The sequence below is a fragment of the Alligator mississippiensis genome, chromosome 10 (assembly GCF_030867095.1).
Source record: "Alligator mississippiensis isolate rAllMis1 chromosome 10, rAllMis1, whole genome shotgun sequence".
Taxonomy (NCBI): domain Eukaryota; kingdom Metazoa; phylum Chordata; order Crocodylia; family Alligatoridae; genus Alligator; species Alligator mississippiensis.
The window spans coordinates 31,174,313-31,201,047 of NC_081833.1; the positions used below are offsets into that span (position 1 = coordinate 31,174,313).

At 47.5% G+C, this 26,735-nt stretch overlaps 1 protein-coding gene across 1 annotated transcript in view; it reads left to right on the plus strand.

Moving 5' to 3' along the window:
• Positions 1-26,735, plus strand: part of SCARF2 (scavenger receptor class F member 2) — a 177,395-nt gene that overhangs the window by 40,569 nt on the left and 110,091 nt on the right. The window contains exons 5-6 of the mRNA XM_014602041.3: positions 947-1,165; positions 4,383-4,511. Of these exons, the coding sequence (XP_014457527.3) occupies positions 947-1,165; positions 4,383-4,511 (348 nt within the window). The remainder of the gene's footprint in view (positions 1-946; positions 1,166-4,382; positions 4,512-26,735) is intronic.

A 26,735-nucleotide genomic window follows, 5' to 3' on the forward strand; every position in this document is an offset into this window, starting at 1 on the left:
ATGCCCCTGGATCTGTCCAAGGGGTGGGGTAGGACAGGCTGTGGGCTGTTCCTTCCAGGCTACTCCTGGTGGGGCTGTGCTCAGGCCAGGTGGCAGTGGTGCTACATGCAAGGGCACGTAAGGGGGCTGTAGCACCCCCAGTCCCTGCTCCCAGCATTGCAGCTGCCTACCCCAACCACAGCCTGGGCCAGGCCCAGTGGGAACAGCCCAGCACAGCCTTCCCCTCTCCTTGCCCCTTTCTCTCCCATTCCCCCTGAGGACATGGGGGCCGGGGCTGGCAGGTGTAGGGGAGGGCAGACTGTAGCTGCAGAACAGGAGGCTGCACCGAGCTGTTCCTACCACACCTGTCCTGCACTGCACTTGGGGTGGGTGGCTATGGCATTGGGAGTGGGGGTTGGGGGCTACAGCCGCCTGCCGTGACCCCACTTGCAGTGCCGCCACCACCACCTGGCCTGAGCACAGCCTGGTTGGAAACAGCCCAGTGCCGCCCAGCCCATCCTGCCCCATGGGCGGATCCGGGGAAGGAGTGGAACTAGGGCTGGGGCCTCGATCTGCTCCTCCCTGCCCCCCCCCCCCCACCGTCCCTTTCCCCTCCCTGCTCCCATCCCCACAGACTTGCCTCCTGGGCAGGGCCAGGGGGGGAGAGGGGGTGGATCTTGAAGTCCTTTTAAATTCCCAAAGTGATCTCTGACCTAAAAAGTTTGGAGACCATTGCTGTAGAGGAAGGAAGCACTAGAGGGAAACTTGGCTTTGGGGTTTTGTGCACAAGAGAGCTTGTGAGCTAAGAAGTTTCTAGGGTAAATAGCCATTGGGTTTGAGTTACAGTGAGTCTAGGAGTTGCCCTAAGTAACTGTATAGACATACCTGACACTTGTGTGGGTGTGTCCAGAGCATTGGAAGGTCACCTGCTAATGTTCTGTGCTGTTCTCCATGTTGACACTTACAGCTGTGGACAGTGCAAGGGGCTGCAGCCTTGCACAATTGCTGATGGCCGCTGCTTGACATGTGAAGCTGGTTGGAATGGCACCAAATGTGATCAGGCCTGTTCACCAGGGTTCTATGGAGAGGGCTGTGGGAAAATCTGCCCTCCATGCAAAGATGGCCACACCTGCAACCACATCAATGGCAAGTGCTCGCACTGCAATCCTGGATGGATTGGAGATCGGTGAGTTGTGGCAGGGAGCTGTCGCTGAAACTTAGACCTGACCGCTATTGGCATGAGTGACCCAGGAGGCTTGTGTCTGTGCCTGGAGTAGATCTTTGATTTCTGTGATTCTCATTCATTGTCTTAAGCATTAGAAATGCTGCCTTCCTCTGAATACCAGTTAAACTGTCCATCAGGAATGGGTCTTTTCTCTCAAAGTATGGTTGAAAGTGTGGGTGCTATCCTTAGGATTCTACCCAGTGGGTCCAAGTTATGCCCAGAGACACTGGCAAAGCTTTGCTGGAGGATCTGACCAGTCATAGCCTGATCTTGCTCTGGGCAAAGTCTAATTGTTGCTTTTACCTGCCTGCTTCTCACATGGGAGGAAGTGAAAAACTTTGCCATCAGCCCTTGAAAACCACTAACCTTGGGTAAAAAGAGTGGCCTTCTTTTTTAAGAGCTAGCAGGCCCAAGCAGTGATTAGCAAGTCTATCCAGTTAATTTCCAAACACAGTGAAATCAGTCAAGTTGAGAAGGGGTCTGCTGTCAGGAATAGAGTTGGCATGTGGGTGGTTGGAGCTTGACCCTAGAGAGTCATAATCCAGGGGAAACAGGAGCAGACAAGGTCCAAACTGGAGTCTGGAGTCAGGGGATCAGGAAGAGGCAGGTCAGGAGGTAGAGGTCTGTAAGAAACCAAGATGTGGCTTTACCTCAGTAATCACCCACAAGCTAGGGGATCAGGATCCAGCAGAGATCCAGACTGAAGTCACTGGCCAGTGTGATCAGGGCAGGCAGCTGTAACTGTAAGGGACTGGGGCATGGGCAGTTACTGAGCTACAAGCCATGAGCTGGAGAAGTTAAAGCCTACCTGCTGCCCTGATTTCTGACAGCTGCAGGGAGCAGGTTATTTCTGTAACAGGCCCTAAAGCAGGGGGTGCTCCCAGGCAGATGGTCTGTGGCAGGGTTGCCCAACCTCAGCACTGCTGGCGGTTGCTCATGGTATGGACCACACACTGTGGGTATAGTTCCTTCAGGATCCCCCCCCTCCCCCTGCCAATGGGTTGTGCTGGTGGCAAGCAGACCCTCTACCTCCCAGGTAGCACTGATTGCACATGTTCCCACTCCCCCAGGCCCTTCCCCACCATGTGCCAGTGGACGAAGGGGCTGCAGGGACTCACAGACCACATGTTAACTGCTTGTAGGCCACCAGTTGGGCAGCCCTGGTCTATGGGAAAGAGCTGTGATTGTGAATGCTCTAGCAAGGACACTGTTAGCTGAGAGAGACAGCCTAATTTAGTTGCTGAGTTTATGCTGGCTTTGTTGCAAGGGATTTTGAAAACAGGGTCTGAACAGCTGCATGGCATTTTCGACCTTCCTACATGAGGCAGCCAGCAGCCTACCCTCAACAAACCAGTTTTCCTCCAAGGCTGTATATGAACCGATAGGGCACAACATCCAAGAAAACAGAACTTTGCCCTTTGGAATGCATGCAGAAGAGGCTGTTGCATCAAAACTGAGCAGAGTGGAAATTATTCCTGCTGTGAGCTTTTATTGGTCCTAGGATGTCTTCCCTCCTTCCCTGGAGCTGTCCAGCCTCTAGGGAAACAAAACTGACCAGAAGAAACAGATACTGACCAAAGGAGAGGAATTACAGTTCTTTCTTTCCCTGCAGCATGTAAGCTAATCACAAAGGATCAAACTCTCAGAACCTTGCTGAGATTTGGCTGGGATAATATACTTGGGGCTGGTCCTGCTTTGAACAGGGGTTGGACTAGATGACCTCCTGAGGTCCTTCCAGCCCTAATTTTCTATGATTCTATGATTGACTGTTGACAGAGCACTGGCATCCTCTGTCAGCATTTTCTCTCCTTTGAAGGCCTCTTCTCCCAGGTCACTCCCTCTCCCAGCCTGCGTAAGAGTGATCAATGTTTGCTGTCATGGCAGGTCCAAACAGCTCCATGCATATGAAGAGGCTGGTGAGGCTCACCCTTTCCTTCCACTCTAGGATGCCAGCTCTGAAGTCACTGGAAGTGTAAGGAATGGTCCCCTCCCTCTAAGCCCTTAACAGGGCTTTGTAGCCTCTGGGAGGGGATATATTTAATTGAACTCTTGTATGAGTTTCATCTTCCATCTCAGCAGGTTGGTAGAACCCTTGTGCCAACTCTGGCTGGGGTCCTAGCTGGTTAACCCTGGCTATGTGCCTAGTCTGAGCAATTTCAGCTCTTGTGTTCTCTTAGAGACATTTGCTGCTGGCCTTGGGCTTCAGCTCTCTGTTATCTGGATTTGATTAATCCTTTCCAGTCTCCAAATTCATGCAGGCATAGCACAGATCTCAAGGTCATGAGGACAGGGCACCTGCACAACCTCATTTCCCTCCGAACTCTGTCCTAGCAGGAGAATAATAGTGTGTCACCCTCCAGTTCTCAGCCAAATTTCAGGTTCTTTCACAAGACAAGGCATCCTGGAAAGCCATGCTTAGAGTAGTCTGGATAGGGAATGGGGAAGGAGAATGCCTCAGGAAGGCCAGGTCTGGACAAATCCTGCTCAATCAAATGGAGGCAATGTAGAAAGGAAGGTGCTATTGACTTGGGTCTGTGCTGGATAGTTTTGAAGACTCCCTCACTCTGGAACTCATAAAGGCACCACCCAGACATAGCCCAGGTGTGACAGTACCAAACCACCAGCTAAGGTGTCTCTCAGTTTCCAGAGACCACAGCATCTATCAGAAAGCAGAGCTAGTTTTTCTACCATATCTCAAAGGTCTTCATGAAATGATGGGCATAAATCCTGGCTGGGCTTTTGAAGTGACAAGACTGTGAGATGTGTACAAATTACTGCTTTTATGGGGACCCAAGGAAAGAGCCCAACTTGCCCTGAAAGACAGCATAATCTTTCCCTTTGTTTCCACATGTCCCTCAAACAGCCTAACTGCTCCTGAGGAGACATGGTTCAAAGCCCCAAAATGCCCTTTATAGTCAGTTGGCTCTGCATGGACAATGGGGTTGCTTCTCACAGCTGAACTGGGCCCAGCTCCTTGCTGAAAGTGTGGAGGGTTTTCATCCCCACTCTTTTCCTGGGGATAGGGAGGAACAGGAAATGACAGGAGATTTCCAAAGTTCCAATCTGTTTATCTGGATGATCCTGCCCTGCTTCAAGCTGTCTTATCTGCTAGCTCCCAGGAAGAGCTCTCCTCTTCCCTTCCCATTCTTGTAACTAGTTCCTGTTGGCTATTTCCTAGGTGTGAAACCAAGTGTCGCAATGGGACGTATGGTGAGAACTGTGCCTTTGTGTGCAGCGATTGCTTCAACGGCGAGTGCCACTTTGAAACGGGCAGATGCCTCTGCCGGGCAGGCTCCCACGGCACTTAGTAAGTGACACTTTCTGTCTCATGCTCTTTGGAGCTGAGGCTGGGGGCACCTGGGCTGAATAAACGCATGAAGAGTTGGGTTCATGGTTAGGGTTATCTGCAATGTCCCAGGAGAGGAAAGTATGGGGAACCTGGAGGAATGTGACAATCTGCCCTGTTATCCTTTAGATCAAGGGTGTCAAACTCAAATTGTTCTGTGGGCCTTATTCCCTGCTTTGCAGGTATATGTGGGCAGCACCTGCTGTACTACAGTGGACTCTGTCCATTGTGCAGCCACGGCTACCAGAAGGCCAATTTTTTGCCATGGATCTAAAAGCCATGGTAAGAAGCTCCACCATCATGATCAGAGCTGCTGCTCTGCGAGGAGTGTCAGCGGTCCCTATTGTAGCTGCCACTGCTCACCCCCATCACCAAGTGTTACTGGTGATTCCCATGGCCACTATCAACAGGAAACAGTAAATATGACAGTGGCTGCAGTAGGTGCCACACCAGTACCTCCCTCTTCAGGGAAGCTGACCAGGGGACACAAATGCCACCAGCAGGCAACTCCTGCTCTTCCATTCTGGTCCAGGGAAAAGATGGTGGGCTATATGATCCACCTCTGCAGGGCATATCTAGCCCATGGGCCATATGTTTCACACCCCTGCCTTGAATAACTGGCTTTGGAATTTGCAGAATATACTTAGAGTGTGTCCCTGTGTGCGTGTGTGATTATTGTTCTCTTCTGACGTATTTTGAGGGGAAGGAGGGCATACTGTGTCTCATATCAAACAAGTTCTCAGTATATCACCACAAAGTTATCTTCTCTTCTGGTTTCTAGTGGCTTGCACCTCATGAATGAAAATATCCTGTGCCTGCTTCCCATTTTCAGGGCACTTTTCTATTACAGTCAGAGCATTATAATTTTTACTTCCATGAACTGACCTTTCCAAGCTGCAGCATATTTATCCAGACATTGAAACAGATGTTGCTAAACCAAACACCTGAATTTTGCCTAACTTCTTATAGTTATGCTGGTTTTCCCTATCAGATCCTGTAGGAGAGTAACTATGATGAAAGGGATTAATTGGTAAAACAGTATCTTGCCTTCCCTGCAGGCTGTAATGCCTGTGGTAGCAGGGGACTGGACTTAAATGAACCAGCCCTATATTCTCATTGCCATTCCAAAGATAGCTTATTATTACACATTCATTATCACTCTTAATTCACATCATGGTATTTTCATGCGTAATATATAACCCTGGAAAGCTAAATCTGTACACCAGTCACTTTTATCCACAGAGGGTGGGAATTCTTGTGATCATTCATATATCCAAAAAAAAAATCACAGAGGTGAAACCAAGCCAAAGTGTCTGAAGTCTCTGTGAAAAGGAATTCTAATGTACATATTCTGACAGTCATGTCATATTTATCTCTCAAACTTAAACAGGTGTTTCCTGGTCAAAATGGAAAGCCTGTAGTTCTGAGAGTCAGATACAAGAAATCAAGGTTTTAATTCTGTTGTTTGATTGCTTTGCTTTCTGTAGATTCTCGTATTGAGGGGTCTGCTTTTGATCAGAGTCCTGATAGTTGGTATAAATCACAATGCACTTTTGCTAACTGGATGCATACATACTAGAGCTATTTGGGAATTTTTCAATAAAGCAGTTTTTGATTAAAAATGTCAGTTCAACAAAACTAAAACTTTTTCACAGTAATGTACTAATTGAGGCAAAGTTTTATTTGGTCCCAGATGGCATTGCTGGTCAAAATGAGAGAGACATCCCAAAATAGCAAATAACTTTGTGGTTAGGGCACTCAGTCTAGGATTCCTGATGTGGAGCAAGGACATGAACATGGATCACCCACCTTTCAGATGAGTGCTCTAAGATTCCTAGTTAGGTGGATGTTGACAACAAAGAGCTGTCTTTCCCTCTCTCTCTCTGTTATTTGGTTGGTTGGTTGGTTGGTTGTTGTTTTTTTTCCTGGACTTACACCTACTGATCTTCTAGCTATGGTAGTTCCTTCTTGCTTTCAGTTTATGTCTTGTTGGGCCCATCTCTTTGGCCTGCCTGGGCATGTCCCACATTCTTATTTGGCTGCTTTTTGATGTGGCAGACTGTCTTCTTAAAATCATCAACCCAGTGTCAGCAAACCCACTCCTGAGCCCCACCAGCAATATCTGCTGGAATTGTTCTAGAGTTATCAATTCCATGATTTTGGTGGCCAAGCAGGACTCTGTTTTCACTCACTGGGTGCACAAGTCTTTGAGGTGCTGTGTAACTGCTTGGGGCTGAGAATCCAAATTAAATGCCTCTTCCCATAAATAGTGCTGGTGTTCCTCTCCAGTGAGCCCCATGTGGTCTAAGATGGCAACCTTGAGGTTGTCATACTCATAGAATCATAGAAAGTTAGGGCTGCAAGTGACCTCAAGAGGTCATCTACTTCAGCTCTCTGCTCAAAGCAGTATCATCCCCAACCATGAATGGCGTGTGCCCCCAGCAGCCTGGGGGGGCATGAAAGTGGTGGGAACATGGAGGTGGTGGCAGGAACACGGTGGTGGTAAGCAGGGGAGCTCCTGCAGCTGCCACCGGCATTTTTGGCGGTGGCGGCCAGTGGGAACCAAAGACCACCTGCAGATGCTGCTGGCGGTGGCAGGGTGGTGAGTGGTAACCGCCCACAGGTGCTGTCAACACTGTTTTTTGCACCCTTTTTGCAGGGGGTGCACCGCCATACTCAGGGGGTGCACATGCACCCGTGTGCACCCCCTGCGTATCGCCCCTGTCCCCAACTATATAATTCCAGCCAGGGCTGTTGAGCCAGGCCTTAAAAACCCCCAAGGGTGGAGATTCCACCACCTCTCTAGGTAACCTGTTCCAGTGCTTCATCACCCTCATAGTGAGAGTTTTTCCTAATATCCAACCTAAACTTTCCTTGCTGCAACTTGAAATCATTGATCCCTGTTCCGTCATCTGCCACCACTGACAACAGTCTAGCTCCATCCTCTTTGAAACCACCCTTCAGGTAGTTAAAGGCTGATGTTGCTAACAAATCCCCTCCCAGTCTTATCTTCTGCAACCTAAATAAGGCCAGTTTCCTCAGCCTCTCCTCATAAGTCATGTGCCACAGCCCCCTCACCATTTTTGTTGCCCTGCACTGGACTCGCTCCAACTTGTCTACATCCTTTCTATAGTGGGTGGCCCAAAACTTAACACAATGCTCTGGATGTGGCTTCATCAATCCAGAATACAGTGGAATAATTACTTCCCTCAATCTTCTGGCAACACTCCTACTAATGCTACCCAGTATGCTGTTAGCCTTCTTGGCAACAAGGGCACATTTCTGACTCCTATCTGTCTTACTGTCCATTGTAGCCCCCAGGTCCTTCTCTACAGAGCTGCTGCTTAGCCAGGCTGTAGCAGTGCATGGGATTCTTCCATCCTAAGTACAAGACTTTACACTTGTCCTTGTTGAACCTCATGAAATTTTTTTTGGCCCAGTCTTCCAACTTGAGTGTTAACTCAAACAGAAACCCAGGTCTCCTTTCCCTGAGAAGAAAGAACAGGCAAAAGGCTGAACAATGCTACTAAGTCTAAAATATCTGATAGCTTAACAAAGTCCTCCTGGCCAGGAGCCCCAGGACCTGTTTCTGCAGCTGGGAATGGAAGAGCAGGAGAACATGAACTGGTTCTGATGAACTTACTGTGAGACTGGTCAGCAGTGTCTCTTACTATATATACTATTACATGCCACAAATTTGTGATCTTCCTTGGTAACATTAGCTGAAACTGTAGAAGGTCGAAGAAACCCTCAGTGACTCTGTTTGGCAACTGAAATGGGAAATATGCAGGATGCAGCTCAACTCCTGATTGGTAGTCATCTTGGGGGAGAACCTGACTATATCTCAGCAAGTGGAGGCAAAGAGGCCTGCCCAGATATGTTCACAGCCAAACCTGGAAGAAGCACCCAGACTGGTTTTGAGATAATACAATGACCAGAGTGTTCCATTCTAACGGGGTTCTCCAGAATCCCAGAGCAATTACAGGAAACTGAAAGAAGCACAGAGTATGCTGGATATGAAAATGATTGAAATGAATGGAGTAGTCCAATCATATTGGTTCCCAAACCAGACAAGATGACCTGGTTTTGCATCGATTCCTGGAAGTTAAATGCAGTATTGAAGTCTGAGGCATACCTGATGCCCTGGATTGCTGAACTGCTACAGTGGCTGAGGAAGGCGAAATATATAACAACACTGAACTTAACAAAGGCTTATAGGGAGTTCCTCTTGGCCCCAGGGTTCCAGGAGGTAACAGTATTCATGACACCTTTGGGAGCTGTATTGATTTTGAGACCTCCCCTTCAGACTCCATAGTGCCACAGCCACCTTCCAGCAGCTAGGTACTACAGCAAGGTACTGCAGCCACATTGAGAGTATGCTGCTGCATACTTTAATGATGTAGTCACAGTCACAAGTACCTGGGAGTAAACTCTCCAGTAGGTCAGGGCAGTGCTACAGTCACTTCAGGCTGCAGGCCTTATGGCAAATCCAGCAAAATACCAGCTCAGCTATGCTGAAACTAGACATCTGAGATATGCTTTAGGCAATGGAGAGATTAGACCCCTCATTGATAAATTGCAGGCTTAAGTAGAAGCTCCTGTACCCAAAACAAAAAAGCAATTGAAGTCTTTCCTTGGGTTGGCAATTGAAGTCTTTCCTTGGGTTATTACTGGCACTTTGTTTCACATTTCTCATTAATGACTACTTTATTAACAGACAAACTGCTCAATAAGGCCTCAGCATGTGCAGGAACATTTGGAGAAATAAAATGGAAAAATGGATACAATGTACTGCTCTAGTACTGCACTGTGTGGTCTTTGACCGTAGGTTTGTTTTACAGATGGGTGCCTAAAGGCAAGGCTTGGGGTCAGTCTCTCTCTGGTATTACTTGTATCTTCTGGGGGCCCCTTTCATCCTTGTTACCAATCATATCCCTTTGACTGAAAAGCAGTGTGAGATGCCAACCCCAGACTGACATGCTGTACTTGGCTTTACAGCCCTCCTCTGTTTGAAATATATCATTGACCAGGATCTGCACGTGCCAACATGGACAACTTCTTACAAGAAGGTGGGGGGCTAAATTCAGAAGCGTGCATGTCAGACTCAGCCCTTAGGTATCAGAGAGATATAACAGGGTTACATCCATCCCCCTAAGAGAGGGTGGCCAGCCCTGTTGAGTAGCCACAGCAATGGGGGAGCTGCTGATAGGGAGTGACTCATTGGGAGTTTAAAGCCACAGAGAAGAGAGCAGAAAAATGACTGTGGTGGAAGTTTGCAGGGAAGGAGTCAGTTGTGATTGGAAGAGCTTGCTACAGTGAAGAGCCAGGCTGGTGTGCCAAGCTAAGGGGCTTTTGCTGTGTGACCACAACAGGCCATTATTATTTATTTTTTATTTTCTTATTACATAGTTATTTGCAATGTAAAAACTGCACTGGAGCTGGGAGGAGTGGCTGAGGAGCTCCTCAGGGAGCAGAGCTGCCTGCCAATGCCAGTAGGTTAAGCAACTTGCTTTCAAGATCAATGTTGTCACTCATTGCTGGCACTGGGGTCACTGCTGCCATTCTTTAGCACTAGAGGGTACTGCTGGAGACCACTGCTCCACTGCTGCTGCTCCACACCTCCACTGGGAGTAACTGTTTCCCATCACCACTCTGCTTCTCCTTATCACCACTGGGTATTGCCACTCGTTCCCATTGCTGCTGCTGCTCACCCCTAGCACTTTGCTGCCACTGCTACTCAGCACCGCTACAAGGAATTACTGAAGATGATTGACATGCTGCTCCTCTTCTGGTTCTTTATACAAGCTTGATCTTTTGTACCCTAACAAGTTCAAGTTATAAAATATTCAGCAAGTTCAAAGTATTCAACTTTTTTAGGACCTAGTGGGTACGTATACACGTTCATTAATGCACAGTGATTACTGCACATAAATATAGTACTTGTATAATCAAGTACTAAATGAATTCACAGTAACTGGGGTTACTGCATAGTAGTGCTGGTGCACATCTTTTTAGTAACACTACTGCACAGTAGCTTAATACTGTGCAATACTGTATTAGCACTATTTATGCTGTGATGCGCTACTGCACAGTATTATTGGGCTACTGTGCAGTTAGTGTCTTGTGTAGACATGCCCAATGGGTAGTAGATGTTACTCCAAAACCACTAGAGGGAAATATACCCAGCAAGCCTTCTACCCCAAGCCTTTTCTTTTGCTTTGTAAGGTCACTCCACTGCAGACCTCTGCATGGGGAGTACATGGTGGGTAACCTTTGCTCAACTTTCCCTTACAGCATTTGAACACAAAGAATGGGTTTACTTGCTCCTTTACATTTAAACATGTTTATTTCAATACACCTGAAAGAGGCACAAATAGTTCATGCCCCATCCTTCTTTAGCAATCCTTCACAGTCTTCCATGATTGTATCAGCCATCTTCAGACCCACAGATGAGGAGATCAATCCAAGATTGACAGACTTGCAATTTAAGCATGTGTTTCTGTATAGGGTGGCTAGCTCCAGATTATTGATTCAGCCCATGGCACACTGTTTCTGCCACTCCTGCTTTTCTGTCTTTTGTTGTCATTATAAGGTTTCAAAGTACTGAAATCCTTGCAGCAGAAACTTTCTCCATTTGGGGCAGTCCTGGGCGATAGTCTCCCATGAGATGATATCAGTGTTGCATTTTTTCAAGTTGGCTTCAAGGATGTCCTTGAAGTACTTTCTCTGCCCTTATCTTGAGTGTACACCTTAACTGAGCTGAGAGAATAAAACTTGATTCAGAAGTCTGGAGGCAGACATCTGGATGATGTGCCTTGCCCAGCAAAATTGATGTTGGATGATCATCACCTCAATGCTTGTGGTGTTTGCTTGTGAGAGGACGCTAACTTTGGTGCATCATCTTCCCAGTGGATTTGAAGAATCTTCCACAGGCAGTGTTGATGGTATTTCTCCAACAACTTGAGATGTCTCCTGTATGTTGTCCGTGTCTCAGCCCTGTGCAATAAGGTGGGGATCACAATTGCTTGGTAAACCATGAGCTTGATTTCATATCTGATGTCGTTATCTTCGAACACCCGTTTCCTCAGGCATCCAAAGACTGCACTTGCATTTTTAAGGTGATGGTGGATTTCTTCACTGAAGGGGGCAAGAGTGCTCAAAAGCCTCCATGGCTCACCAAAGGCATTCAGGAATGTCTGAAAGCTAAAAAGGAGGCGTACACGCAGTGGAAGGGAGGGGCTATCACCAAGGAGGATTACACCTCCATTGCTCGAGACTGTAGGGGTGCTGTAAGGAAGGCTAAGGTGGAGACAGAACTAGGACTAGTGACCAGGATCAAAGATAACAAGAAGTCATTTTTTAAATACATAGGGAGTAAAAAGAAGAAACAGGGTAATGTGGGGCCCCTGCAGGACACACTTGGCAATCTGATGGTTGCACCAGACGATAAAGCTGACCTCTTTAACAAATTCTTTGCCTCCATTTTTCTGAGCAGGGACTGGGACATCCCCCCCACCAGGATTCCGGATGGACTTGGGAGAGGCACTGCCAGGCCTTGGGTCAGGGAGGACCTAGTTGGGGAACTTCTGGTGGGGCTGGACATATTTAAATCATCAGGTCCAGATGATCTCCACCCCAGGGTGCTGAGGGAATTGGCAGGGGTCATTGTGGGGCCCCTGGCACGGCTTTACAAGCACTCGTGGTGCTCTGGCCAGGTGCCAGAGGACTAGAAAAAAGGTGAATATGGTCCCCATTTCCAAAAAAGGGAGGAAGGAGGACCCAGGTAACTGGAGGCCCATTAGTCTTACCTCAGTCCTGGGGAAGCTCTTTGAGCAGGTCCTGTCAGACCAACCTAGTTGCCTTTTATGATCAAGTCACAAAATACTTGGATGCAGGTGTTGCAGTGGACATAGTCTCTCTGGACTTTAGGAAGGCCTTTGACACTCTCTCACCCCATTCTCATTAAAAAACTAGGCGACTGTGGCATTAATGCCTACACAGTCAGATGGGTCACAAATTGGCAAGAGGGCCACACCCAGAGAGTGGTGGTGGATGGGTCATTTTCGACCTGGAGGGATGTGGGCAGTGGAGTCCCCCAGGGCTCAGTGCTCAGGCCCATACTGTTCAATATATTTATCAGCGACTTGGACCAGGGGGTGAAAAACACCTTGTTCAAATTCACAGACGACACTAAGATGTGGGGAGAGGTGGACATGCTAGAAGGGAGGGACAGGCTACAACTAGATCTGGACAGGTTACAGGGGTGGGCGGATGAGAATAGGATGGGATTCAATACTGACAAGTGCAAGGTACTGCACCTGGGGAGGAAGAACCAGCAGCATACCTATAAGCTGGGGAACTCCCTTCTCGTCAGCACAGAGGCAGAAAGGGATCTTGGAGTCATTATTGATTCCAAGATGAACATGGGCTGCCAATGTGAGGACGCAGTCAGTAAGACTAACCGCGCCATGTCATGCATCCACAGATGCATCTCAAGCAGGTCCAAGGAGGTGATCCTCCCCCTCTGTGTGACACTGGTCAGGCTGCAGTTGGAGTATGCGTCCAGTTCTGGGCACCGCACTTCAGGAGGGACATGGACAGCATTGAGAGGTTCCAGAGGAGGGCCACTCGCATGGTCAGGGGGCAGCAGGGCAGGCCCTACAAGGAGAGGCTATGGGACCTGAACCTGTTCAGCCTTCAAAAGAGAAGGCTGAGAGGGGATCTGGAGGCCATCTATAAACTTACCAGGGGGGACCAGTGGAGAATGGGAGAGGCCCTGTTCCCCCAAGCACTACCTGGAGTAACTAGGAATAACAGCCACAAGTTGATTGAGAGTAGGTTCAGGCTAGACATCAGAAGGCACTACTTCACAGTCAGGGTGGCTAGGATCTGGAACCAACTTCCAAGGGAAGTGGTGTTTGCTCCTACCTTGGGGTCTTCAAAAGGAGGGTAGATAATTACCTAGCCGGGGTCATTTGATCCCAACGTCCTTTCCTGCCCATTGCAGGTGGTCGAACTTGATGATCTGCTTAGGTCCCTTCCGACCCTACCAACTGTGAAACTATGAAACTATGTCAACCTTCTGCTAAAGATGGCTTCTGAGGTACAGGAAATATTTATCATTCTCCAGAGTCTCACTGTGCAGCTGAATGACCAGAGCTGGGGACTGTTCATTAAAAGCTGGTTGATGGAGAGCCTTAGGATTCTGAATGTTAAACATTAATCCCATTTTTTTGTATGCCTTGGTAAAGTCATCAACAATTGCCTGAAGGTCTGCTTCTGAGTGAGCTGCATCATTAGCCTACTGGAATTTGATGATTGAGGTTGGAGTAGTCTTGGTTTTGGCTTGAAGTCAGCTGAGATTAAACAGATTGCCATCTATTCAATAGTTTAGCTCCACTCTGACTGGAAGATTGTTGGTGGTCAGATGTAGCATTGTGGTAAGGAATATCCAGAAGAGTATTGGAGTGATGATGCAGTCTTACTTAACTCCTGACTGAACCTCAAAGGGATCTGTGATAGATCCATTGCTGAGAACCACCACTTGCATGCTGTCATGGAGCAGGAACAGGATGGTGATGAATTTCAGTGGGCATCCATACTTCAGAAGGATCCTCCGTAGTGTTTCTTGGTTGAGAGAGTCGAAGGCTTTCATGCCATGTAGAAAGGTTTATGTTCCCAGCATTTTTACTGCAGCTGGTAAGCAGTGAAGATCATGTCAGCTGTATCTCTTGACACCCTAAACCCACACTGAGATTCCGGGAGGAACTCTTCAGAAAGTGGAAGATGATTCAGGAGGTTCTCACAATAATCTTTCCTGTGGTGGACAGGAATTTTCACAGTTGTAATTGTCTCCTTTCTTGAAGATTGTCAAAATCATGGTATCCATGAGGTCACCTGGGATTTCCTCATCATTCCAAATCCTTAAGATGAGGGCATGGAGCTGTGGTATGTGCTCCTTTTCCCCCTGCTTGAAGATTTTGGCAGGGATTGCATCAGTTCCAGATGCCTTGCTCTTCATTTGCTTGATGAATTTCTTCACCTCATCAAGGGTTGGAGGGATTCCGAGATCGTCTCTGACCAGGTGTTGCAGGATGGAGCTGAGAACACTCTTGTTAACAACAGAGTATTAATCAAGAAGGTCTTCAAAATTCTCCTTCCAGCATGCATTGATGGCTCCCCTTTCCTTTATCAGGTCTCCTCCATCCTTAGATCTCAAGGGGGTTGGTCCCTGAGTGCTTGGCCATAGATGGGTTTGGTGGCATTGAAAAACATATGCATATCTCCTTCACCTTGTCTTTCCACCATCTGTTCTTCATATTATGGGTCCTCCTTTGGACCTCTGCCTTGGCTTGTTGGTGATTTAATTTCTTTTGCATCGGGTTGATGTCATTCTGGCAAGTACAAAAGGCCTTGTGCTTGTGGTCCCAACTCTTGGATCTCTTGATCATTCTCATCAAACCAGTCTTGATGTTTCCTAGTAGAGAATCCAAGTGTCTCTTTTACAGGGGCTGATTACAATGAACTTGAAGGCACCCCAAGCACTGCTGACAACCACCCATCAATGTTGATTTAGATTTGTCAGTTTTTCATTGAGGCATTAGTGGAAGTGGTCTTGCTTGATTGGGTCCTTTAGTCCTTTGACATTGATCTTCTGTCAAGATTGCTTCTGCTTCAGCCATCATTTGGAAGCCAGTTTGAGTGACATGATTGAGCTAATGAGTCAGTGATCAGCCTATCAGTCATCAGCTCCTAGCATAGCTTGGGTGATGTGGTCATCTTTGCGATCCCAGGCATGGACAATGACGTAGCTAGTCAAGTGCCAATGCTTAGATTGCAGGTTTTGCCATGATGTCTTTTGCCTGCTTGTCTGGCAGAATGGGGTGTTGGTGATTGTGAGTCCATGTTCTTCACATGTGGTCAAGAGGAAGATGCCATTGGAGTTGACCTTTCCTACTCCTTCCTTGTTGATGGTTCTGTTTGACTCTGGCATTGAAATCACTGAGAAGAATAAGTCTATCTCCCTCCAGAATGTCAGAAATGACTTAGTCAAGGTTGGCGTAGAATTCCTCCTTGGTTTCAGGAATTGGTGTCAAGAGTCAGGGCATATATGCTGATGACAGTGGCTTGTTGGCTTCCTGCCCATTTAAGATAGAAAGTCATGATGCAATCATTAATTCCTATAGGGAACTCGTTGAGTTGGTTTATAAGTTCAATCTTGATGGCAAAACCAAATCTGTGAAGCTCCTTCCTGTTTACTCTTCCTGTTTACTCTTCCAAAAGAAGGTATAGCCTCCTCTATGTTCTGTGAGCTGTCCACCTCCCACTCACCAGATCTCACTCAGTGCAGTGATGTTGATGTTGTGTTGCCTGAGTTCTTGAACCATAATTGTGGTGCAGTGCTCGAGGCATTCACTATTAGGATTATCCATGAGAGTCTTGATGTTCCAGGTCCCAAAATTGATTATGTGTCTTCATTGATTTCAACCACAGTAAACGTGATCCCACTGGACATGGTTATTCAGTTAGGAAGATGGTAAACAGGCTATGTTTAAGGCAGTTTTTCTAGCCCCCTCCTCATGCAGGAGGAGCAGAGTGGACCCTGAAGAGGGCTGCTCAGTCACACTTACAACTGCCAAATCACATCCCTGCCTCATCTAAGTGCGAGATGACCTTCTTGTAACTGTCACCTTCATGCCAGTTCACAACTCAGAGCTTGCAGACCTCACAATCCTGCTCCCATCTTCACTAGCTTGTTGCCAAAGGGCTTTAAAAATGTACTGTAAAAGCCATTTTCAGGGAAGGTGCCTGTGCATGATTTCTTTTATTGTGGAGAAACTGTTGCACATCAGTTTCCACACAGTTCTTGACAGAACAGGAGCTTAATCCAATGGCAAGGAGGCCAAAGTAACTGGAGATCTTGTTCCACTGCAGCCTTCATAGGCGATGCATAGGGGGGGGCACAGGAGAACACGTGCCCCCTCTGAGAGCACTGGTAACACCCCTGAGAGTGAGCACTCCAGCTGATAGGGGGGCACAGAGAGTGCTCGTGCCCCCCCCTGAAATTGTCTCCACTGGCGGCGGAAGTCCCGACATTTCTGCCGCCGCTGTGCCACTGGCACACTCAGCGACCAGCCGCTGGGGGACACCCCTCTCCACCCCAGTCATGCCTCACTGGTGCCCCCACAGACTCAGGAGGCACCAGTCACCCATGGCAGCCTTCGTCTGCCTTCACAACCATTTAGATTCTGACAACTTCTTCTGCCTGCTCTGCCATTGAGGGCTTGTAGATCCATGGTTGGGGGTTGGCCAGGCCTATTGTAATGGTGATCTGTAGTCACCGTGTCATAGAACTGTCAAAGGATATATGTGGCTTTTCAGGAGGGAAAGCATTGCCATCTGCTGCTCCTACCACGTTCTGGTGGTGCTGCTTAGTCCGTGACTGCTTATTTGTCAGTTACCTCTACTTATTTCTCAGCTAACCTTCCCTGAAGATCATTCCTCTATCCACTACCTGTGGACATGCGGGGTAGCAGTACAGCTCTGCCACCCATAGAAATATGCCAATAAGCGATAGACAAAGCTTGTCATGCAAAACAGAGATAATATAAGCAATGTTATTTGCTTATTGCTGCTGTCTTACAGTCTTAACTTATTAAAGCAACTTGATTTAATCTCCTTGGATCAGAAATCATGGTTAAACTTACTTTTCCTGATCAGAGCAGCTCCAAATACAAACTAGTAAATATAAAATCTCTAAAATACTGCTTCCCCTGTCTACCACCATCCACATGGAGCAGAGGAACAGAGACTTAGGGAAATGGTGGCTCCAAGCCTGCTGTTGGACAATCAATTTTAAGTGAGAGTCAGGAGCTGTGCTCCTTTTCTTAGTGAAGCACCCTGTCTCTGAGGCCCTAGGTGGAGGAAGCTGAGAGGAATTTGTCCAATGGTAAGCTGAGAGAAGTTGTCAGAGATTGTGTGTCGTATCTCACTCAACACTGTGGGTAAGTGCACGTGTGGTTAGAGATGTCTCTAAGGAGAAAACACTGTAGGTAAAAAGAATGGAAGGTCAATAATTGAATCTTGTGAGGTATGCCAGAGCTGAAACAGAGTTGGAAACACTACTGGGTGCATCTACACGAGATGCGCAGTAGACTAATTCTACTTCACATTAGCGCATCATGACAAAAGATCTGCTAACATGCTAATGTGCAGTAGAATTATTCTGCTATGCATAAGTGTCACCAAAAAAAACATGCACCCATGCTACTGCATAGTAGTACTGGTTACTGCATATTCAGTTAGTACCTGTTATTACAGGTACTGACCTGAATGTTCAGTAACCACAGTGCATTAATGAACGTGTAGGTGCACCCACTCAGAGGTAGAGAAAGAGAGACTGGAGTGCCAAGTGTTATTACCATGCTACAGGAAGTAGAGACACATATGCATCTGTGAAGGCTGTCCAGGATGCATTCCAGTAGATCAAGGATGCCCCAGAAATTGCCTGCAGACCCTGTGCTGGTCAAAGTGGATAAAACAGGACCTCACTCAGCTTCTTCAGTCTCTAGAGAGTAAGTATAGGCAGTAGGCTGAGGTTAAGGCAGCATGTAGTCCATATCCTTAGGTGTCCTTTGTGGCAGAATGTCACAGCATCTATACATGGGGAACATTTGTCTTGCTTGAACCAAGTGCTTTGAGGCTCCTCATTTTGTAGGTCTGTGAAGTTAGGAGTTACTAGAGTAGATGCCATACATGCATGGCAGGCCATGCAGTTTTGGGACCGGGAATTAGATCCCTATCATGCCTTCCTTGGTGGTGCAGGTGGAGCCCAGGCTCCCCCTGCATCGTCAAGATAAAACCCTATCAGCTGATTACCACTGTGGTCCCTGGCACCAGCGGACAATCAGCTTGGCGCACAGGGATCTATAAAACCATGTGTGATGCCCAACTGTAAAATCATGTGTACTGGGCTCCCCATACACTGGGACCCCTCAAAACCTTACGTGCTGCACAGCTGGATGACACAGGATTTTGACAGGTCCCAGCTACGTGTTCAGTTTAAGGTGTGATACAAACAAGCCATATGCCATTATAGATAGAATAACTGTGGCTCATTTACTGTATTATCACGCTTTAAATCAAGTTGCACGTGTCGTCAGGTTGCTATTTAAGGTGTGGTTTCTCTGTTAATCACATCTTAAATGTAGTGTGTATCAGGAGTCTGAGACACATAGACCTTATTTTTTAGAGACATAACATTATATAGCACTTTATATATTCAAAGACCAGCTGTCATAGACTTCATTTCTAGCTGCAAGTGCTCAGCACTTCTGCAAACCTCATCTAATGACCTCAGCTCATAAATCCAGGGAATACACGATAAAACACATAATTAGCTATTTGAAGTTTGGGTATTATTTGCCCAACAAGGGATAAGAACATAAGAAGAGCCATACTGGGTCAGACCAATGGTCCATCTAGCTCAGTATCCTATCTCCAGTGGGTGGCAGAGGTGGATGCTTTGGAGGAAGAACATTGAGTCAGATATATCTAGTGATTGATTCCTTACCCTTCCTGGCATCCACCATTGTTGGTTTAGAGATACCAAAGGAAACATCTCTCAAATCCTCGGTTCAATCGCTATTAATAGATGTATCATCCAAGATTTTGTCTAGTCTCTTTTTTAACCTGGCTATGCTATCTCCCTCTACCACGTCCTGTTACAATGAATTCCACAAGTTAACTATGTGTTGCATAAATATTTCCTCTTGTTTGTCTTAAGCCTGTTTCCTAATTTCAGTCAGTGCCCCCTACTTCTAATATTCTGGGACTTAGTGAGCAAGTTTCCTGCTCAGTTGGCCCACACCCCTCATGATCTTATAGCCTTCTGTCATATCCCTCCTCAGCCTTCTCCTTTCAAGAGTTCTAGTCTTTTTAGTTTCTCCTGGTATGGCAGCTCCTCCATATCCTTACTCATCTTGGTTCCCCATTTTCTGTGTCTTTTCTAATTCTACCACATCCTTTTGAAGATGCAGAGAGCAGAATTGCACGCAGTATTCAAGATGCAGACACACCGTGGATTTGTATAATGATGTAATAATGTTTAACATTGTGTTTTCAATTCCATTCTTAATTGTGCCAAACATTTTATTGCTTTTTTTTTTTTTTTTTTGTGGTCACCACTGCACATTGAGCTGACATTTTTAGAGAACTATCTACAATGACTCCAAGGTCTCAGCACCCAGCACCATGTATGTATAGTGGAGGTTATTTTTCCCCCATGTGCTTTACTTTGCGCTTTTTGACATTGAAATTCATCTGCTGGTTTTTTTGCCCACTCACTTAGCTTGGCAAGATTTTTCTGTAGTTCCTGTCTGTCAGCTTGGGCTTTGACTACCCAGAATAATTTAGCGCTATCTGCAAACTTGGACATTTCACTGCATATCCCCATTTCTAGGTCATTGATGAAAATGTTGAATGATACTGGGCCCACCAGAGATCCCTGTGGGACCCCTCTTTTGTCACCTTGCCTTAAGAACCAGGGGGAAACTGGCTGTCCTCCCAAATGGAGAGCAAGCAAGAAGGATCAATATTGCCTTAAGGATATGTTTTAATCTTTCTCCAAATGTGAATCTTTTTAATTTTTTCCAAATGAAAAAATTCCTTTTGTTCCTTAATAAATCTATTTATTGAGCATTACAGAACATCAACAACTGATGTGCGTATAGATATAGTTTTAGCAAGCAACCAATTCAATTATATAGGTAGATTACCAGTCCTATGAATACACTTCTCTGTCAGCTGGCCATGGGTTGTCGAGCAGGCAGGTTCCTTGAAGGGAGATCAGATATTTTCAGTCTTCATACACCATCAGGATTACGGAAGAAGATTTTTCCTTTTCAAGGTGGTGATAATTATAGTCCTTTAGTCATGTAGCCACCAATTAGGTCAATTTTTGTTTTTCATCAGCAGGTTTCTAGTTTTTATAAACATCCCATTTTGTGTCTTCCTCTTATCTATCTATCCTTACCTTGTACCAGGAACTGTCCTGCTTCAGGTATGGGTGAAATGTGCGCTAATAAACCATTTTCTCAGAATCTTTGCAAAAAAATCAAGTTACATAATGATATTGCTTGCATGCAAGCGTGTTAATTCCATAGATGAACTCATGCCAAAACTAGGCCTCATGGGCCTAACAGATCATTTTCAGTTCTGTCAAGCATCAAGAGGCTGAACTGTCTCCACACTTTGTCCTTACTCCATCCTGAAAAGTGACTGTTTAGCCCTACCCTTCAGTTCCTGCCTTTTAACCATCTCCGTGTACAAAAGAGCCTTCCCTCCAATCCTGTGGCAATGCGGTTTTTTTAAAAGCCCTCAGTGAAAAAAGCTGAAAGCTTTTTGAAAATCCAGGCGTATTATGTTAACTGGATCCCCTTTGTCTACAAGCTTGTTAACATCCTCAAAGAACTCCAGCAGACTGGTGAGGCAGGATTTCCCTTTACAAGAACCATGCTGGCTCTTCTTCACCATATTGTATGTGACTGCTGATTTTTTTCTTTATGTATAGATTCTACCAACTTGCCAGGGATGAATGTGAGACTCATGGGTCTTTAGTTCCTAGGATCACATCTACAGCCTTTTTTGAATATGTGCAGGAGGATGGATAGGAAGTCTGTGTCAGAGGCAGAGATGCAATCCAGTGCTCCAGGATAGTATTTACTTCTCAGGCATGTGACTGTCCTTTCTTTTCTTGCACTTCCATGCCATGTTCACTACATACTTTCCACCTTCTCAGCAAATGAGGCAGAATCCTGTAGAACAGAGGTGTCAAGCCTATAGCCTTTGGACTCGATCCAGTCTGTAGTGCCACTCTATCTGGCCAGCTGGCTACTGGCAGAGAAGGGAAGTTGACGGTATGGCTAGGGGTCTACTGCATAATGCAGAGCATCTGGGCCCCAGTGGATATGACCTTCAGCAGCAGGAAGGCAAGATAGAGCTGTGCTGACAGCTCAACTCAACATGTGGTTGCTTAGCCCATATCTGCTTGCCTTACCACTGCCAGCCCTCCACCACCTCATTCTCTAGTCCAGATCTGCTGCTAACCCATGCAACATTTGCTCTGGGACAGATCTTCCGCTATCACTGCTACATACTATGTGTCATATCTGCTGATCCTACCACAGTTGCCCTATGCCTTTGGTTGGCTTGCAAGAAGCCCTGAATTTCAGATCCATCTTGGGGCATAGAGTGAATTTGACACCCCTGATATAGATGGTAGACTCCTTGTATTTATTGTTTCTTTAAAAAAGCAAAAGAACAAATTTTAAATTCCATCTTGTAATAACATTGGACAATAGCAGCATGGAAATTTGTAGTCCCATTGTACTGATCTCTGCCATTTGAACCAATAGTAGAGGTGTAGCAAGGCAATTCTGTGCCCTGGCTAAGTGTAACACCTGGAGCAGTACCAGTATGGCCTGCATCAAGCTGGAGATATGATTGCAGGAAAACTCCCACTTAGCCCCAGAATGGAACATGCCTGGTGTGGACAGAATCAGTAAGGATTTTATGCAAGGCCTAGCAAATCTCTACTAAGCCTGTGCAAGCTACCCTTTTTTTCAGAGGCTCGTCACTTTGCTGAATGCAAGCAGATTTTCATGTGGATGGCAAAATATGCATATATGAAGCAAGCAGCATCTCAACCAAATTTCAAAAGCATGAAGACACTAGAGCTTCTCAGAGAAAAGGTCTCCAATATTTATCATGGGAAAACACTATTCCTTATACTTGTTCTCAACAAAGCTGTACCATGTTGGTTGAAATCTTCCTAAACAAATAAACCAAAGGCAGACATACAACATGGAAAATTTCAGCTCAAGCAGTTAAAAGTTTGGTATCGTTATAAGCTGGGATCCTGGTTTTCTCTGTTTAAAAATAGCAAATTCTCTGATTAAAACACCCCAAATTTGCATTTTTCTGTGATTAAAATGAAACATCTATCTATCTATCTATCTATCTATCTATCTATCTATCTATCTATCTATCTATATCAGTTGAACACAGCATTTTATTGATATATTTACAATTTTTAAGCATTTTGGAAGCCTACCAGTGCCTCAGTCACTATAATAAAATAAATTCTAAATACCTTTAAATGGTGTTTGATTTTGGGTTTTTATCATGGAAAATCAGAGCTTCACTCATCAGGATTCAGGTGTAGCTGCTGCTGTCTCCCACCCACTGCTTTGTGGTGCTGAGCAGCCCTGATATGCCAGTGCCTTGCCCATGCCATTGCCCCTCACTCCCAAGCCACATCCTCTTAGCCCTGCTGGTGCCCCTCACTACTGACCCACAGCTCCTTGGCCCTGCCAGAGCCCTTCACTCAAAATCTATAGCCCTCTGGCCCTGCCAGCACCCCTCACTCCCCACCCATAGCCCCCTGGCCCTGCTGGTCCCCTTATTCCTAACCCACAGCCCTCTGGGCCCTGCCAGTGCCCCTCACTCCTGACCCACAGCCTCCCAGCCCTTCTGGTGCCCTTCACTCCTGAACCACAGCTCCCTGGCCCTGCTGATGCCCTTCACTCCCTACCCACAACGCCACATTCCCCCATCCCTACTGGTGCCCCTTTCTCCCAGCTGGCAGCCCTCTACCCTGCTCAAGTGCCCATCACTCCCAACCCACAGCCCCCTGGCCCTGCCAGTCTGCTTCACTCCCCAAGCTGCAGACGCACCCCTGCCCTTCCCTGCTGGGCCCCCTCACTCCCCTACCCACAGTCCCCTGCCCCCTCCCCAGCCTTGCTGGAGGGGTCCCCCAGCTGCCAGGGCTATGGGGCCAGGGACCTGGGTCTTCAGCCCCCTGCCTCCCCTTCCCCCCAAGGAGCACCTGAGCCCTGGCTGCCGTTCATGGCAGGCAGTGGCTGCTGCGGCCAAAGCACAGTGCAGAGCCCAGCTCCCCCTCCCCCGTAAGTGGCACAGCTGGAGTGGAGCCTGTGGGAGGGGGGGATGCAAGCTGCCCACTGAGGGCTTGGGGCTCCTTCCCCCAGGGTGGGACCCAGTGCAAAAGAACAGAGCAAGATGCAGAGGCTCGATGCCAGCACTGGGAGCCCCGCGCTGCCATAGCAAGACACTCCTTGCCCACCCAGCAGCAGCGGAGGGCACAACTCTGCTCCGCCATCCCCTCTGCAGCCGGCAGGCACTGGGCAACTCATCATGGTGGTGTGGGGCTCCTGGCAGCGGCACCAAGCCTTCCCACCCCACCCCACCCCACCCCACTCTGCCCTCCTGTACCAGGTCCCACCCACTGAGCTGTGGAGGCCCCAAAGCGGAGGGCAACAAGGTGAGGAGCCCTGAGCCTGCAGTGGGCAGCCCACATCTGGCCCTACCCTGTGCACAAACCTAGCAGGCATGTGCCTCTCATGCCTTCCCCTGGGGAGTGTGGTCAGCTGCAGGTAGCCAGCCCCACCCCTGCCATCCTCTGCCCCCCAAAGAGTCACCCACTCCCTAGCTGGGCTCTGCAGCTGCACATTCCTGCCCCAGGCCCCAAGCCTTATGCCCCACACACCGCCCCAGCTGGGCAGCGTCCCCAGCCCCAACCCTGTCCAGCTTCCTTTCTTCTTCCCTCACTATGGGGGCCTCAATCCTCTCTCCACCATGACTGAGCTGCAGGAGCTGCTCTCCATGTTGCCTGGCTGCCATGTGCAGGTGCACATGGCAGCCAAGCAGCATGGAGAGCAGCTCCCACAGCACGCACACTTGCATGTGGCACCCCCCACCTGATCACCCTCCTCCTCCTCCCTCAGCCCCTTTCAGACTGGAACTCTGCCAGCCTGCAAAGGGAAACCCGCTGTTTCCTGCATTTTTCTCCTTTAAAGGAGAAAATCTGCATTTTTCTCCTTGAAAAAAGAAAGTCTATGTTTTTACATGTTTTTCTGTGGCAAATGGAAAACCCGGATCCCCGGTTATAAGCAACTGAAAATAGGATCATATGATACCAGATGATGCTTCCAATAGTCCTTGGAATATCACAAGGAACATCATCAGTTTAATCTCATTTTGGGTTTTCACATCTTGATATCTGATCTCCAACCCAGGTACTTTGAGGAAACCAGGGTGATTCTGTACCGGCTGGGCCAGTCACACAGTGTTATAACTGGTACATCCTGCCACATGAGCACAGAGCTTGGCTATAGGAAAGCTTTGGAAGTTTAAAAGCATAAAATGTTCTAAGTCCAGGCTATCACAGGTGAGTCCCTTTGGGACCTGAAGGCAAGAACAGCAGCTGCTAGAAGCAAACTGGAATGTGCCAGCTGCAATCTGCCTGTAAATCTGTGCATGTTATCCTTTCTAAAGGAACTGAATCCATGGAGAGAGAAATGGCACCTAGGATGTTGTGGTGAAGGCAGGAGGAGAAGGTGAATTCCCCCAACCTTGTCCCAAGGAAATAAGTATGGGCTATTATAGTTCATGCTATAGATCCCAAATCAGGAGCAATGTAAGGCTTATGGGCAACTGAAAAGTGAGCCCCCAAATTGAATAGCTTCAGAAAAATTGTTCAGGGGAGAAGATATTCAAGGCAGATCATATTGAGAGAATCAACAGCGGAGTTTACTGGGAACTCAACCTACGGAAAGACTACAGGACAGAGCAGATGCGGGGAGGAAGTGGGGTGGGGGGAGAGGGGAGGGAGAACTTACTTTCCATTAACTGACTTGTTAATGCAGGACTTACGTTCCATTAACTGGCAGAATTTACTTTCCATTGTAAGGAACTTACTTTCCATTTACTGGCTTGTTACTAGCTTTACAGCGTAGCATTTCCTAGTTCCCTACACACTGACACATGTGATCTGCCATACAGGTCTGGACAGAAGACAGGGCACTTTCACTCCATTTGCATTTTTCTGCTCCAGCTATGGCTCTGGCCTCTCACATTACCCTGGGGGAGAAGTTGCCAGCATGGGAGGAAGGTGTATAGATCAGGTTCTCCCAGATTGGTCTCCAAACTCTAAAGGGGTTAAAAGTATGATTTCTAGTTCTTTGAATTCCATCCTGAGTGAAAAAATTGCTATTTGTGGGCTTATTGTGCAGCCCTGAGATTTTCTTTGACAAGGGCTCCCACAGATCGAGTACATATTACAATGCATTTTATGTTGTGGTACCTTGTGCCTGTCAGAATTCCTGTAAGAGGTCTAACACTACCTGGGGTTGCCTATCATTTAACAATTCCAATAGGAAAAAGCCTATGAAAGACTCTGCAACTCCCTGAATAGCAATAAGTGCAACAGTGTCCCAGTCCCAGGGCTCCCTCCTTCTAAACTTCTGCAATATCCCCTTCAAAGTTTGGTTGCATCGTTTAACCAGACCATCTGTTTGGGACTGATAAACTGAGGACTTTACTGAGTGGACCTTTAATAATTCCCACATATCCTGTAATAACCTTGACATGAATACAGTGCCCTGGTCAGTTTGTAGGCCTGTGCAAAGCGACAAGTATTCATTTTGGATTCAGCCAATTTAGAGGGACAGTGATTCAATTTAAAGATTCGAATCAGTGTCCTGATTCAATTTGGCTGAATCAGATCTGAAGATTTGGCACCGCTTCAGAGATTTGGGCATAGACTAAACAGGCAGCAGTCCTCATGACACTGGACACAGCTGCCTCCAGCTGGTAAGTCTATTGTGGTGGGCGGAGGAGGAGGGAAGGGGCGTGGGGGCAGGGGCAGATCAATGCCCCCACAACAAAGGAGGGATTGGAGCTAGAGCTGGAGCTGGGATAAACTGCCTAACCAGGGCGGGGGGCTGTGGGACTCGAGGAGGAGGGCAGGGGGGGCATGGGATGTGGGCACAGCAGCGCTGGGAGCCGGTGCTATGCCGTGCTGCTGCTTGCCCAGCCCAGGGCCGGGGGAGGATGCAATGCAGATGCGACTCGCTCCAGGCAGAAGGGAGCAAGTAGCAGCAGGGCATAACCCCTTCTCTCAGAGCTGCCACGCCTGCATCCCGCATGCCCCCCCCCGCACTGCTCTGGCTGGGCAAGTAGCAGCAAGGCATAGCGCCCACTCCCAGCGCTGCTGCACCCATATCCTGTGCCCCCCGACCCAGCGGGGCAAGTGGCAGAAGGGCATAGCCCCTGCTCCCAGCACTGCTTTGCCTCCATCCCACACCCCCCTTCCCCCCCAGCTGGGCA